This window comes from Typha angustifolia, chromosome 14, assembly GCF_048772165.1.
Source record: "Typha angustifolia cultivar Huaian chromosome 14, ASM4877216v1, whole genome shotgun sequence".
Classification (NCBI taxonomy): domain Eukaryota; kingdom Viridiplantae; phylum Streptophyta; class Magnoliopsida; order Poales; family Typhaceae; genus Typha; species Typha angustifolia.
In genome coordinates, this window is record NC_133252.1 from 9376127 (window position 1) to 9393035 (window position 16909).

Below are 16909 nucleotides of genomic sequence, written 5' to 3' on the forward strand. Positions count from 1 at the left end.
GCACAGTAAGAAACAAAACTCGATATCTTTATCTACTGCGGAGGCCGAGTACGTTGCAGCAGGAAGTTGTTGTTCTCAGTTATAATGGATGAAACAGATGGTCAAGGATTATGGCATTGAACAAGATACTATGGTGCTTTATTGTGACAACATGAGTGCTATTAATATATCAAAAAATCCTGTTCAACACTCGCGTACAAAACATATTGATATCCGACATCATTTTATACGCGAGTTAGTTGAAGACAAAACAATAGCACTAGAACATGTTAAGACGGAGAAACAGTTGGGTGACTTGTTTACAAAACCTTTGGATTTACAGAGATTTGAGTATCTTCGTACTTATTTAGGGATTTGTGCTTTGGACTGATTTTATTGGGATTTGTGTTCTTTTTAGTTTGCGAGTTTCTTTTGTTTCGTTTTTTTTAGGTTTTCATTTACTCTGAAATTTTCTTTGGTTTTAGTTTCAGATTTATCGAGAGTTTTTGTCATAAAAAAAATTGATGCACTCCTAGATTCAATAATATACTCTTGACATAAAAATATGATTTTTCTCTTGATTATGAGTTATTATAGTCAATTTTGTCATCTTGTAGTATATTGTTTCAATTTTGATTTTGTCACTCCCTCGACTTCTATAATAATAAATTTTTAATGTCTCATAACGTATGTGTATTCTTGTGTGAGCATGATATCACGAATATTTTTTTTTAAATAGCTCTCTATTAACTTTGATTTGCACAGTTTGACCTCATGCTTAGTTATCAAATATATTTTTATAAAAGATCAATGTAAAGGGCTACAATGAGTTAGTGTGAAAGCCGTCTTGTTTCGAGTCCAGTTTGACTCAGTACATTATTTGCAAATTGAAAAAAAATGATATATGTGAATTTCTTCTTGCACATCGTTTGATTTGTACTATAAGAAAAGGGCTACCTACTCATGTGTGAAAGCCATCATTGCACATATATGTTTCAATAAAAAATAAATACAGGAAAAATTCCTGCTGTGTTATGGAGAATAAGTCGAAAAGTGCAAAATTTCTATACTAAGTCGGTTTGACTACTGTGTTGCATCATTATTTATATAGTAAAGTTTGTTTAAGAAGATTGGTTCATGTTATCTATGCTCATCTTGCATATGCATATCGTATGATTAATCAAGATTAATGTAATTTTGAGTGATGCATTCGAATTGATTATAATATGTTTTTGATGATTTGATTGATCTTGTATGACTTATTTCATTTGATTGTCATATTCTATGTCTTGAATATATTTTGGAATTCTAGAAGTGCATCTCCAAAAAGATTTTTAACTTGTTTTTAGTTAAAAAAAAAGGGCGTTCGAACGAGGATTCTTGAGTTCGAACGCGCGGACTGGTGCGTTCGAACGCACGCGTGGGTTCTTTAAATATTGCGTTCGAACCCAAGGGTTTCATCTTCCATTCTCCAAACCCTAAAAACCCTTCATTTTCCCCTTCTCAAATCTTCAAGATCTTGGTGTTTTTCATCGAATTTTTCACTTCAAATCCTTTTTGGGGGTAGATCTCCTCCGTATCTAGTGTCTTTCAACCAAAATTTTGAGTTTCTCCCCACATTTGCAAGGTATGATCATCCATTATTTTCTTAGTTTTTTTTTCAATAAACATGCTTGATCTTGGGTGATTTGTGCGTTCTCAACTTTTGATCACGTTAATGTTAAACTCTTGATGGTTCTTGTGAGATTGAACGTGATATCTTAGCGTTTTTCAAGTGCAAGATGTTTTTCCTTTTGGGGCTTCATGTTTTCTACCATTTTTTTTGGATTTCTTGCTATTTTTTGGTTTCTTTCGGCATGTATTGAATATTGAAACGTGTTTTCTTTTCAAGAATGCCTAAGAAAACGACGGTGACCAAGAAACCAAGGCCGCCTTCCTCGCCATCCTTGGCTACCAAGTTTTCTTCAACAACGGCTGCGGGTCGTTACAAGCATTATTTTGGCACTCGTCCTGTTATCTGTGAAAGACCCGTGGTTATATCTGATTTTTCTGAGTTGGGGATTGAACAGATCTTTACTGAACGAGGATGGTTATCAGTGTGTCGGATGAGCGGGACTGCTTACGTGGAAGTTGTTCGAGAATTCTTTAGTAATGCCACGATTTTCGATCACTGTATACGTTCTACTGTTCGTGGTGTATCTATATACCTGGATTCCGATGTTATTCATGCTGAACTGAGTCTGCCTGATGGTGAGTTTCAGTATCTGACGTCTGCTCCACTCCCTGATATAAATGACTATGCCGGTACAGTCCTGATCAAAGGGGAACCTTGGAAAGGTAACATGATGCCGCATGCAAGGTTGACATCTGTGGCTCGCATGCTTCACCTCTTTTGTCTGTACAATGTCACCCCCAAGACTTGACATTCCAGCATTAGTCTGGATCGTGCGTTCCTTCTTCATGCCATGTTATCGGGAGTCTCTATTGACTTAGCTGTAGTGATCTATGATTCGATTCTCTCAGCTGCACAGAAAGAAGCACCTCGTGAGGGATTACCTTTTGGTATTTTTCTTACCAATTTGTGCACTCAGAGTGGGGTGCGAGTAGATGCTTCGGAACCTTCTCTTACTTCGCAGAAACCATTGGATTGGATTACTCTGAAGCGGAGTCAAGCTCACGACCAGACGTCTCCTCTCAAACCATCCTCTTCCGCCGCTGGTCGGTCATCGCATCTCGACAGTTCTGATGATAGCTCTGCCAATGACTCATCTCCCATTGAGGGGGAGTTACCACCGTACTCGGATCGGTTCGATCAACTTAGTACTCAAGTGCAGGATCTCCATTCCGCGGTGAATGATCTACGTACTGAGCAAGTCCGTCAGGGAACTGTACTTGATTCCGTGTTGACGATTCTTCATCGTCAATTTCCTCCGAGTTCCTAGTCTTTGGCATTTGTGCCAAAAAGGGGGAGAGTGTCTCAGTGTTTAGGTGTCTAGGTGTGTAGGGGGAGTATGGGCATAGGGGGAGTTTAGTGGAGTTTACTTGATGGTTGAACTTTGCTTTGTCTTAGTGTCGTTGGCATTTGAACTTAACTTGAAGTAATTGTGATAACGTGTGTTTAATCTTTGTCTGTTTAAATTTTTGCTCTTGTGATAACTTGTGTTTTGATTTTTTTATTTCAAGTTATTTTCACTTGATCTTGGATTGGTATATGTTTCCTTGTAGGGATTGATGTGCAAAATATTCTAGACTTGTTGATTGCTCCGTTTGAAGTCATTGTAATATCTTGTAACCTAGGTGTTTTGTCACAAATTGCCAAAGGGGGAGATTGTTAGGTTTTTTATTTGTTGGCAATTTTGTACAAAATATTTTAAGTGTATTTTTTCATGTATATGAGCTTTACACAAGTCTAGAATATCACTGGTGTGAAGAATTGCAAGATCATTGGAGAAAAACCGTCGCGTTCTCACCGTGTTTACAAACGCGTTCGAACGCGAAATCTGCGTTCACACAGACAGAGAGCCGCGTTCACAAGCACGTTCGAACGCGGGCACTGCGTTCACACAGACAGAGAGTCGCGTTCGAACGCGGGCATTGCGTTCACAAAGATAGAGAGCCGCGTTCACAAACGCGTTCGAACGCGGGTACTGCGTTCACACAGACCGAGAGCAGCGTTCACAAACGCGTTCGAACGCAACCTGAAGAATTCAAGCTCACTTGGGCCCGTTCGAATGCACCTGAGATTAAGTTAGGCCGTTCGAACACACTCGGGCCGCGTTCGAACGCACTCGGGCTGCGTTCGAACGCACTCGGGCCGCGTTCGAACGCACCTATGAAGTTTGCAATTTATTGGATTTTCGTGAGTACGATTATGACTTGGATTTGGCTCTATCTTGGAGATCATATATAATGATAGTGTTGCCCTAACCTAGGGGAGTTGAAGAAGATTATTCAAGGAGACTTTTTGGAGGCTACATCGGTTCTTCAACAAAGAAGGCCCTTCGCATCTACAAATCTTAATCTTTCTTCTTAAGGGCTATCTAGACGAAAGATCAATCTCGAGGGCTACTGAGATTGGACTTCAATCACAAGAAGCAGTGAATCGTGGGTTCTAGCGATCAAGACTGAGAGGAACAAAGTCGTTTGGATCGACGGGTTGTTTTGTGAGTCAGTCTTGTAACTGCTACTATCATAGTGATTGGTTTTGATCCGAGTTTGGATCCGTGGTTTTTTTCCCGTTTGGGTTTTCCACGTTAAAATCTTGGCGTTCATCTCTACTTTCGTTTTTAATATTTCTTCCGACTTTTACTTAAGCGAACGAGAAATATCATTGCCTAGAGGTTAGATACATACGTGTGTCTAGGGGTTTTTCATTATGGATGAGTGGCACATTGACTTGGGTTAGTGTACTCTCGACTGTTAGGTTAGAAGTGGCTATAGGTAGTGGAATGATCTTATGGATGCAAGGAAAATTTGGAGGAGTCAAAGGTACAAATCTAAGGCCTTTGAGTTGGAGTTATACCCTCTCACACTAAAGAAGGCAGACATCATACTTGGGTTCAATGGATGCAAGAACTTAGTCCGATCACATTAAACTTCAAGGACCTTTGGGTGGAACTTAAATTTAGGGGCGAGATTGTATGACTCGTATCTCTTCAAAGATTCTCCACATATATATATAATTTTTACATTCTCTCCTGATCAAACTTTATGGACAAGTGCCAAAAGGAAGTAAAGGTAAAATAAGAAGTAAAAGAAAATTGATCTCATTTATTCTCTTATCAAGCAATTGTTAGAGAATACATTAACTTCATTTAATTTCTTTGCCCGTTACGAAGCCATTAATATATATATAACAGAGAGCTCAACTCAGATCAAGTAAGCTAGCTTGATCCAATGGAAGGGTTAAGGCTATCCGTCCCGACAAAGGGCCTTATGGTGGCACAGGGTTTTCATCAAAGAACTCAAGTGGCTCTCGTTATTCGGCACCGACCTCCAATTTTCTTCGAGAGTCCTTCATCTCTACTAGAGGTTGCTAGTGTGAAACGAGCAAGATATCAAGCAATAATGCTATGCACCAATTTCTTTGAGCATTAACTAGCCCCATCCTGGTCATCCCAAAGAACTAAATTTTATATCCTTATCTCTATCTCTTGAGCTTGTACATGGTAATACTAGATATAATAAGAAATAAGGCAAAAGGAGGGGGGGATAATAAATACAAGTACGTAGTCTCTCTAATTTCCTATGGTTTGTTCTAACGGTCTGAATGCTAGACCTTGTCATACTTTCTGTTACTAACTACGTAGCAAACCCATAGTCTAATTTTGTTTGATTATTTTTCAGATATGTATATAGATTGCGGTTTTACGAGTTTAACTTAGCAACGAAAAAAATGTAGCTTCCTTGTCACCATGAGACGTGCTCCATTTTGTCTTTATTTCACACTCAGTAGTAGTATGTAGTTTTTACGGTTTACAACCCGTGTTTGAACCATTTTTAATTCTATCCCTGTATTTTTAATAGAATTCTGAAAGTATTAACTGAATAACTCCTATAATTGCCATTGTCATAGGTTTTTAAACCTTAGTGATTGTTGAAATATAATTCTTTAGATCTGATGCAGATGCATAGAATTAAGAGTGATTCAGCATGCTCCGTTTAAAACAAAGAGGTGATCTCCAATAGCCTTCGAAATGTGATCTCAAGAGATAATAGATTTGCTTGCCTATGATTAAATTAAAACCCCATTATATATTTTTTAGAGATAAAATAGAATATTCCATTAAAGTATATATATATTTGCATTCTACGGTGATCAAACTTTATTTTATGGACTAGTGCCAACTGCCAAAAGGAAGTAAAAGTAAAATGTAAAAGAGAACAGATCTCATTTATTCTATAATCAAACAATTGTTAGAGAATACAATAATTCATTTAATTTCTTTGCTCGTTATTGAGCCATTATTATCTATATAATATAGAACTCCACTCAGATCAAGTAAGCTAGCTCGATCCACTGGGAGGACCAGGGCTGTGCGTCTTAGGCGAAGTGCCGGATGGTGGCACAGGGGCTTTGATCAAAGAACTCTGGAGGCTCTCACTATTCTCCACCCACTGCCCGCTCTTTTCAAGAAGCCTCGCCTCTAGTAGAGGCTGCGAGTGTGAAAGGATCAAGATAACAAGCAACAACGGTATACACCAATCTCTTTTAACACTAGCAAACCCCATCCCGGTCATCAACAAAGAACTGAATTCTAATCCTTCTCTCTCTCTATCTCTTGATTGAGTTGGAGTACTGAGCTTGTAAATTGTAATACTAGATATGATAAGAAATAAGACAGAGGAGGATGGGATATAAATAGAAGAACGTAGTCTCTTTAGTTTTGCATGGTTTGGTCTAAAGGTTTGAATGCTAGACCTGGTCATAGTTTCTGTTACATAGACCATAGTTATGGTCAAGAAATAAATAATATAATTCAAAGTAAACTGAGATTATCTTTGGGGAAGAAGTTGGACCAGAAATACCGATGGACTGTTACTCTGGGTTGTTGATTATTCTCTACGAGTTAAATTTCGCATGGAGAAAAATGTAGTTTCCTACTTTCCTTGCCACCGTGAGACGTGCTCCATTTTGTTTATCCTCCTATGATTTGGCATAATTTTAATTTATTTTTATATATTTATAACTTAAGCATTTAATCATTATGAGTTCTACATCAAGTTGCAATTATTAATCAGTGATTAACAAAGATCCATGCGAAAAGACTCGATTATATATCCCCACAAAAATATAATTTAATTTGAGAATGTTAAAAGTAGTTTAGTCATCTTAGCAATTTGTTTATGGTTACAATTTGGTCTAGACTGCTGGAAAGTTATATGCTCAGGTTTAAAATACAAAAGTTAAGTTTAGGTTAAATCAAATCATAACAGGTAAATTATAACTTGCCTAATAAGTTTAAATGCAGTAGTACAAGTTGGGAGAAGCTTTATATAAGTTAATCTTGTGAACAAGGATGTTTACAAGTTGAGAAACCCTACGTCCATAAAAAATAAGATTCAATTGTCACTAAAACATGGCCAAACATGTTTTATCAATAAAAATAAATACGGAAAATAAAGCATGAAAGACAATCTCGAACATAAATTTTTACTTAGAAAAATCTCAAACCAAATAAAAAACAATGAATCTAAATTAAAATTTAAACTAATCACTAAAACCTGTAATAGTTACAAGAAGTTACGAGATCATTCACTGATTTTTATGACTCAATCTCTAATAAGTTTTTAAATCTCAATGATCCTCAAAATATAACTCTTTCGGATCTAGTGTAGAGTTAAGAGCGATTTAACATATTTCACCTAAAGTCGGGAGATGATCTCCATTAGCCTCTAAAAGGTGAAGATGATCTCAAGAGATGATAGATCGTCTGCATAGGGTTAGATTAAAACATAATTATATTCCATTTAGAGATAAGATATGACATTTCTTCAAAGATTTTCCACATAATAAATAATTTTTCCTTTAGTGCGTGTATATATATAGAGAGAGAGAGATAGATAGAGAGAGAGAAGAGAGAGAGAGAGAAATGGATCCAAGTAATTTATTTTTAATTCTATTGTGATCGATCAAACTTTACGGACAATGCCAGAAGTAAAGGTAAAATACGACCTAAAAGAGAACAGATCTCATTTATTCTATAATCAAACAGTTGTTAGATAATACAATAACTATATTTAATTTTTATGCCCAAAACCGAGACATTATATACTTAACAAAGCGAGTTCCACTCATATCAAGTAAGCTAGCTCGATCCACCGGGAGGGCTAGGGCTATTCGTCCCTTGCGAAGTGCCGGATGACGGCACGGGGTTATTCGACAAGGAACTCAGAAGACCATCGCTATTTTCCGCCCACCTTCGGCTTTCTTCGAGAGGCCTCGCCTCTAGTAGAGGTTGCGAGTGCGAAACGAGCAAGATAACAAGCAACAATGGTACACACCACTCTCTTCTGACACTAACGAACCCCATCTTAATCATCAGCAAAGAACTAATCCTCAATCCTTCTCTGTCTGTCTCTCGATTGAGTTGGAGCACTAAGCTTGTAAATGGTAATAGTAGATATGATAAGAAATAAGACAAAGGAGGGGGGATCTAAATAGAAGTACGTAGTCTGTTTGATTTTGCATGGTTTGGTCTAAAGGTTTGAATGCTAGACGTGGTCATATGTATTTTCTGTTACTCAACTAACGTAGCAAACGAGCCCAACTTTAATGTGTCCCAGATACACACATAGCTATATATGGTCAAGTAATAAGAATTATAAATCAAAAGTAAACTGAGATTATCTTTGGGGAAGAAGTTGGACCAGATATCCCGATGATTTTACGAGTTCAATTTCGCAACGAGAAAATGTAGCTTCCTTACCACCGTGAGACGTGCTCCATTTTGCATATGTTTCACACCCTGTACTATGTATTTATTACTGTTTACACTCTTTGTTTTTACTCCTTTTTTTCTTTCAATTCTACTCCTTTATCTTTAATAGAATACAAAGAAATTAACTGAATAACAATTATGGTTGTCATTGGGTTATTATAGAGCAAGCATGCTAGGTAAGGTGATGGGGATTCTTTGTAGGCCTACTTGTCTGGGTGGTGAATCAGAATAGTGCATCTGAACGTCGTAATCGTGCTCAAACTTACTCTCATAAGATCTGTTTGTCTCGATTCTCATTTCCTCGCTAGATAGAGTGTTCTTTAGAATATAATGAATTGGCATGGATCAAATTAAAAGTAAGAAAATGCTGGCTTGCAATCTAAAATAAAGACATAACGGAAGTAATGAAATGAAAATATCCCTTATTAAAAATTCATGCATCAATCTACGGCAGGGATTGCTCGGATCATGGGTGATAACTAGTGGCTGGTCGGCACCAAAGAATTCGTAAGAGAACTCAGGAGTTCAACCACATCTTGAGTCCATGCCGAGTTTTCTTCAATGGCCTTGAGGCTTCAAGAACTTGAAAGCTTGAGACCCCGTACGTATCAGAAGTTTTGTGCAGTAGTTACCCTTGTTCAGATCCGCCATCTTAATTCTCAAATGTGATCGAGTCTGGAAGAAGAGGTTATTGTGAGAATTTAGATTGTAGGGTTTGATTTCTTATAATCTGAAGTCAAAATTTTGGACTCTTTTGAATGGTACACTCGGTCTCGTTTAACTACCAGTACAACCGTGTAGAGTAATTGTTTTGGTAAACAAGACTTAATAAGGTTTTAATTAAACGCATCGAAATTATATTATACGAAATAAACATCGAAATAAGCATTATATGTCATTTACTAAAAATATCAAAATTACTCAACCTTTAGTCATTGAAAAGTTGGAAACTAATAATAATGAACGATTTCAACGATTCCTTATCCAATATAGGAAGATCTAAGATAAAGATGGTCATTTTGAGTTTTGAAATACATTGATTGAATACTTATGGTGATGTATTTTAATATTTAATATTTACATTGAAAAATAATTTTGAGTAATTATATTTTAGAATACATTTATTTTAAATAATAATTAACATATTTATTTTATAAATAATAAATAGTAGACTCATTTTAAAAATAATAAAAGCCCGGTTGGAGTTGCTCTTAGTGCCTTATTATTATTTACGGGACACTATAAGAGAGAGAAAAATAACCCGTACTTATCTTCTTTATCATCTTTTTTATCTTCTACTTCATATGCTGCTGGTAATTATTCTTCTTCTTTTTCCTTTTCTTTTTCTTTTTCTTCTTCATTTTCTTCATTTTCTTCATTTTCTTCTTCTTCATCAACATCTTATTCTTCTACTGCTCCTTTTTTATCTCTTAATTATTTTTTTGTACAAGTCTAATCGCTCTCTAATATCTGATTTTCTTCTTATAAAGTCTCTAATTGCTCTTTCTACTTCACTATTGAAGTTATTAAAAAACAATAAAATGTATATTGAAAAAAAAAGTTGTTAAAAGACAAAGAAATATAAAATCGCACCACTATTTCTAATTAACCTCTTATTTTATTAATTAAAGATTGATTATAGAGACTTGTACAAAAAAAAAGGTAAAATTAATAGATACATATATAGAAAATGTATAGAAAAAACAACAAAATTTGTTATTATATTTGCGAAAGTTGTTATTACATTTATGAAAATTGTTAATATGTTTCTTCTTCTTATTTTTTGTTGTTGCTCCTTCTTTTTAATCTACTTCACCACTAAAGTTGTTAAAAAACAACGAAATATGTATAGAAAAAAATGAAAGTTGTTAAAAGATAATGAAATATATATTCGGACCATTATCTCTAATTAATCTTACTTTATTAATTACAGAGCGATTATAAAGACTTGTATAAAAAAAAGAATGATTAATAGAGACTTGTATCGAAAATACAACGAAAATTGTTATTATATTTGCTAAAGTTATTATTATATTTGCGAAAGTTGTTATTATATTTACAAAAGTTGTTATTATATTTACGAAAGTTGTTATTATATTTACGAAAGTTATTAATATATTTCTTCTTTTTCTTATTTTTAGTTGTTGTTTTTTCTTCTTAATTTACTTTACCACTGAAGTTGTTAAAATACGATGAAATGTGTATATAAGAAAAAAAAATAAAAGTTCTTAAAAGACAATGAAATATAAAATTTTAGTTGTTGCTCCTTCTTTCGTTATTTTTTTTTTACACTTTTTATACAAGTCTTCTTTTTTCTTCTTCTTTTTCTTATTCTTTTTTCTATTTTTTATATGTTTTTTATACAAGTCTTCTTCTTTCTTCTTCTTCTTCTTTTTCTTTCTTTTTTTTCTTTCTTTTTTTTCTTCTATGCCTTAATTATTTTCTTTCTATACAAGTTTCTCTAGTCGCTCTTTAATTAATAAAGTAAAAGATTAATCAGAGATAGTGGTGAAAATTTATATTTTGTTCTCTTTTAACAACTTTCATTTTTTTCTTCTATACACATTTCATCGTCTAAGAGCAACTTCAACCGGGCTCCAAATTCCAAATTTAGAGCCCGGTTGAGCTCCAATATGGCTCTAAACCTAGCTCCAAATTTGGAGCTAGGAATAGTGGGGCTCCAAATTTGGAGCCCCACCATGAAAATGGAGCCCGACTACATTTGTCATTTCAACTTTTTAAAAATGTCAAAATTGCCCAATAATTATTATATTCAATAATTTTAATTTTATTTGTATCTTTTATTAAATAATTTAGTTAGTTAAACTGATTATATAATTAGTTTTACTAATCGATTTTTAACAAAAATAATACCATTGGAAAGATCACATCAAGACATTTAAAATGAGTCTAATATTAAATTATTTTTGAGTTAATTTAAATTTTAAATTTTTTATTATTTATAAAAATGAGTCTAATAAATTATGTGTCCTAAAATATAATTACTCAAAATTATTCTCAATGTAAATATTAAAAATTAAAATACATTAGATATGAAATACATCAAACATGAAATATATATAATGTAATTTCGATGCGTTTAATTAAAAAATTAGTAATTTAAAATTACTTCTGAAACTATTGAATATTAGTCTTATTTTAAAGATCTCGATGAGAGTTTTCTAACCATATATTTTTTATTAAAAGATAATAACACTAAGATGATCTATGAAGTAATTTAAAATAGCTAATATAATAATATATATTATATTATTATTTTAATATATATGGAGCCCGGTGTATTGGAGTTCATTGAGCACTTGCTCTATCTTTGGAGATGCTCTTAGCAATTTTAGTAGTGAAATAGATTAAGAAAAAGAAGAAACATATTAACAACTTTCGTAAATATAGTAACAACTTTCGCAAATATAATAACAACTTTCGTAAATATAATAACAACATTCATTGTTTTTCTATACAAGTCTCTATTAATCAATCTTTTTTTTATATACAAGTCTCTATAATTACTATTTAATTAATAAAGTAAAAAATTATATATATATATAATGTTCATTCATACAGTTCTCCTGGTGGAGGCTTTCCAAAAAGCTTTAGCATGGGGTAGAAGTTTGTTGGACTAAACTAAAGAATTCATGATTTCTCTCCAATAAGAGCTTATCAAATTTATAAAGAGAAACTCAAATTTCAGAATTTGTCATTTAAACACTTACTTTTATGAATGTTATTGTTTTATGTTATTTGATATAATACCGTGGTGGAATCCAACTGCAAATTAAGACACTCAACGGAGTAGACGATCAGTTTCTGCTTATCACCAAACATTCAGACGCGGACTTTAAATAAAAAGATAAAACTGTAGTGTTCCGAATCTTGACATCAAGAGTCACTTTTTATGTAGCCCAGGAGTCTATTTCAGCAACGCTAGCTTCCCTCACTGCCTCTGCTGCTACTGCTGTTGTTGCTACGGCTGCAAGTCTCTAGCAACTCAACAGGAATCTTGACAACATCACGCCAAAATCCAATATCAGATAGATATCGGTTAATGCAATACATGCTACTAAGTAAGGAAGAGGTGAATATGCTACTGCATTGATCGCTGCAGCCACGGATGTCATCTGCCCACTTCGTCCGAGACCGAATGCAGACTCCACAAGCAAACCTGTCTTGCAGTATATGGCGAAGTCCTCACAATTGTTCTTGAATAAGCAATACATGCCGAATCCATTGTTAAGTAGATAATTGGCACGGTGGAGGACGATATCAGTGGGGTCCGAAGCAGCAAGAGTGCAGGTTCCTCCTCTAGCTTTAGCAAGGAAGAAAGCTGGGGAGACTGAGTAGTTGAAACGGTAGAGACTACATCCAGCTAAGAAGCAACCAAGGCAGGAGTTCATCACTCCACCTCGTTTACTTTGATCACCACATCTCTCACAGACGGTACCCAAATTCTTCGGCAAGGAGCTAATTAGAACCAAGTCTAATATAGTTCCTGTTCCAGTTTCCTGCCCACCTTCCCTAGTAAAATGAATGACCATTCCATCACCAACATATATCCCTAATATACAGAAAAAATCAAATAAAGAAATAAAAATCAGCCATTGTCACTTGAAGAGGTATGGCTCAGAACCAAAAATATGATTGTTGGAGGGTTTTTTTTTTTCAGTACGTGCTGAAGAAGGTCAATAAGCAGCAAGAAAAATAAATAATTGTAAGAACAGACTATGTCTAACATACCACAAACTGTTCTCGACCATCCTTCTAACTCGAAGAGTGCTTTCTCAGCAAGAAATAATTATCCTTAAACTAAGCGATAGAATAACTTCTGCTTTCTGAAGATCAGACCACATGGACTTCTGGACATGCTGAAAGTAAAGCAGTTGTTTGACGCGTCTTCTAAATAGGTGTGATGTATTTAAAATAAAGCTGGAAATGATGAAATATGATATTACTTCATGAGTCAAAATAAAAAGAGAGAGTTGATGTAAGCTAGGGATATGAAGTATATGTAGAAAGAAATAAGTAGTCAAATAACAACCTCTTAAAGATTTAATTAATCAAAGTGAGCAATGAAACACTTTAGGAGCATTTTGAAAATGGTTCACATGAATTATGGGTTTGAGAAAGTAGAGCTAAGAGCGATTAGTGGACACCTCCTTTGCATAAGATAGGATGTGACATTCAAGAAGCAAAGCTGGAGATAAAGATATTACTTTGTGAGTCAAATTGGAGATAGACTGGATAGCTAGTTGAAATTAACCTAAAAGATACACAATTTTGTTAGGCTCTTTTGGAATGTAAAAGAAAAGATCTTTGCTACACAAAAAATTTGGTTTGCACTTTAAGGTGTCAAAATGGTGAAATTTATTGCTTTCAAGGATATTTAATTTTTTTCACTTTTCTAAACTTTACAAAATATCAAATGAAAATTTTGGCTGAAATTTGAAGCTGATAGAACAAACCAAAGATGAAACTGATGCCATGGGACCAAGCAAACGAAATATGAAGAAATATAACATAGAAAGTCAAAGTTAAAACTGAAAAGCCTCATTAGGTTTAAATAACTTCATTCAGAGGGTGGATTCCTTGAACTTACAAGCATAGATCTCCGTGCAATTTTACCATGAGGTTGCCCAACAAAATTTGTATGGATCTAATCATAATTTAAAGGACAGTGCCTCAGTTTTAGCACACAACTTCTCACTTTAAGTGATTTCTTTGTTTGACGTATGGAGTAAACCATAATGGTATATTGAAAAGATGTCTAAGTTCCTGCACCTAAATTAACAGAAACAAATTGAATTCTTCATGCTTGTAACTTTTAAAAGCTGATGATTTAAAGCTTCACCGCTAATACTCCAATCTAACAATAGCTCAAGATTCCTCTTAGCATGAGATAGTATAGTTTCCAACTTAACTCCTTGCCAGTACTAGATATTAGGTGATTGTGACTTGTGATAAGTATAGGGTTTCCCTTGAAAATTTGGTTGTCCTCATAATACCTAGTAAATTCAATTTGTTGTCCTCTTGTTCACCTCTATCAAAAATCGGATCCATCTTCCACAGCCTATGTAAGCAAAATTAGGACATTATTACCCACAAACCATGATAGACAGATGATTTTAGAAAAGCCATGGCATTGTTTCCCTAACATCCTGAGATCTGTAAAATTCATGTTGAATTTTTTTCTTTCTTTCACTTTTTTCTGAAACAAAAAGTGTTGAGGATAGTTGAGGATTTCTTTTTCTTAAAACATAAACTGTTTCAACCAATTAATTCCAGAAAGGCTGATTTATTTTACCTTGTTCGAGATGCTTCTTCAATTTTGCATCATATCCTTTTGTTTTCTTCTAGGGAATCTTTCTGGTTACATGTTTCAAATCTTCAATTGATGTCTCAAGATCAAGAAATTCTCTAGATAGATTCTCATCTAGACTATGTCATTCCTCAGTTGCATCCAAAGAATAACGTTGTATTCAATAGCAAAGGGAAATAAGCAACTGCTCAAAGATATTTGAAACTTGTTAAGAATTTTAACAATATGTAGAGCAGAAATTGTCTGTCTTGTTGTCATGCATAGATAGAGTTACTTACAGCTACATAGAGTATATAATTGGCCATTGGCACGCTACGTGCTGCAGCATAGTGCAAGTTGATGCTACATCTCAATGAAGAAATGCTACAACTGTTGACTAATTTCATGCTTCCATGTAATCCTTGATATAATATTTGAATTCAGAACATCTCAATGATGAGCAGTGGATTTGCTTAGCATCTTTCATCGCATATGTCAACAAAGGTAACTCTTTCAAACATGGTTTCAAAGACATCATGAGTGCTCTAATAACTAATTTGGTACCAGTGCAACAACGATCACATTCTACTCCTACTTTGGAATTCAAGTTAAAGCTGGGTGAGCAATGTAGACGGAGAAAACCCTAATGATGAAAAGATCAATCAAACAAACCTAAGTTATATCGATACCGTGATGGGCGTAAACGTAGGCCTTTCTCCAAGAATAGATGTGATCCCCAAGTTTCAGCTCCTCCCTCTTGATCCTGTTCGACAAAATCTCCATCTCTAGTACCCAGCCACGAATTGCCTCTTTCCAATCTTTCACCTTATCCCCTTCTCTCTTCCAAATCGTGCCCTGTTATAGAAGGAAGAAAACATCTCGGTGCGGTGACTTCTCCTCCTCTCTTCCAATTTGTGCATATTATAAAAGGAAAAAGACATTGGAATAGATCGTTTCTGCGTGCTGCTGCCGTTGACCTCCTCTCTTTCAAATTGCGCCCTCTCTTATAGAAAGAACCGTTCCGAATTAACAAAAAATTATAGGAAGAAATTGCTCCGACAGCATGAGACCAAATTAGACTTCAATTGGACGACGACAGATACTATATATACGCTCTTTATCAAAGATATTTCTACAACCACTAGATCACGAAGGAGCCACAAGCTAAGCCGAAGCCATTTGCATCTATGAATATGCCATATTCGTGTTTCCTTCTTGTATTTTGTTTGTACCCTTAGTGTTAATACCTTGTTCTAGTATTGTTCCCTATTAGCAAATGTGGCACTTGCATCAAAGAAACGTTGCTCTCTCTCTCTCTCTCTTCTTCCTTGTATGCTTTTAATATATCTATTGGATGGTTAACGAATTGTTGTGAAAAATGAGTTTTTTTTTTAAGCTAACAAATGTCACAAGTTGGGATTCTCTTTGTACTATATCATAATTGTATTCATATATTACCCTACAGTTTTAGTACTTGTTGTACATTATAAATGAATATATATATACATATCTATATATCACCAAATTGGGTTGGATTAATATCAATAAAAGGAAGAAGACGCGGTATATTAGAATAAAGTGGAGTTAAATTGGATGGTGACGGGTGCACTCATGACATTTTTCTATTTTACTTTTTATTAAAATAAATTATTTTTCAGACTTATATCGAATATTTTATAGCGCTAAGAGCATCTCCGACCGAGCTCCAAAACTCTAAATTTGGACCCCGATGGAGCTCCAACCGAGCTCCAAATTTGGAGCCAGCTAATTTGGAGCCCCATCTAAAAATTTGTAGCCGATCTCCAATACTATTCAACTTTTAGAAATACCAATTTTGCCCTACAAAAGCTTCATTTAGAATTTTAAATTCCGTCCGTATCATTTATTAAATAATCTAATTAATTAAACTGAATATATAATTAATTTTGCTAATCAATTTTTAATAAAAATAGTACCATTAGAATGCTCTCATCGAGATCTTTAAAATGAGTCTAATATTAAATTATTTAAGTTTTTTTAAATATTTTATTTTTATTTTATGTAATATAATTTTGATGTTTTTAATTAAAAAAATAGTAATTTAAAATTATTTGTGAAACTACTGAATATTAGTCTTATTATAAAGATATTGATGAGAGTTTTATAAACATATATTTTTTATTAAAAAATAATAATATTA

The 16909-nt window shown here is 34.2% G+C and overlaps 1 protein-coding gene across 2 annotated transcripts; it reads right to left on the reverse strand.

Annotated features, from left to right (window-relative positions):
- Positions 1 to 12207: 12207 nt before the first annotated feature.
- On the reverse strand, positions 12208 to 15852 carry LOC140776401 (protein LEAD-SENSITIVE 1-like). Of its 2 annotated transcripts, XM_073120104.1 has the most exons (3): positions 15670 to 15715; positions 15420 to 15585; positions 12208 to 12993 (listed from the first exon to the last, which is right to left on the reverse strand). In XM_073120104.1, exons 2-3 carry the CDS (start codon positions 15511 to 15513, stop codon positions 12419 to 12421), a joined length of 669 nt encoding a protein of 222 aa, XP_072976205.1. In that variant the 5' UTR covers positions 15514 to 15585; positions 15670 to 15715; the 3' UTR covers positions 12208 to 12418. The 2 variants fall into 2 exon arrangements, with proteins under 2 accessions (XP_072976205.1, XP_072976204.1); XM_073120103.1 differs by having other exon boundaries at positions 15420 to 15852.
- Between the last annotated feature and the right edge of the window lie 1057 nt (positions 15853 to 16909).

What these genes read in the sequence shown, in the direction of transcription:
- LOC140776401 (XM_073120103.1), bottom strand. Translation starts at nt 15,513, where the DNA reads ATGGAGATTTTGTCGAACAGGATCAAGAGGGAGGAGCTGAAACTTGGG. An exon ending in CTACGTTTACGCCCATCACG is followed by an intron (nt 12,994 to 15,419) that starts GTATCGATATAA and finishes TCTGTATATTAG; the next exon opens with GGATATATGTTGGTGATGGA.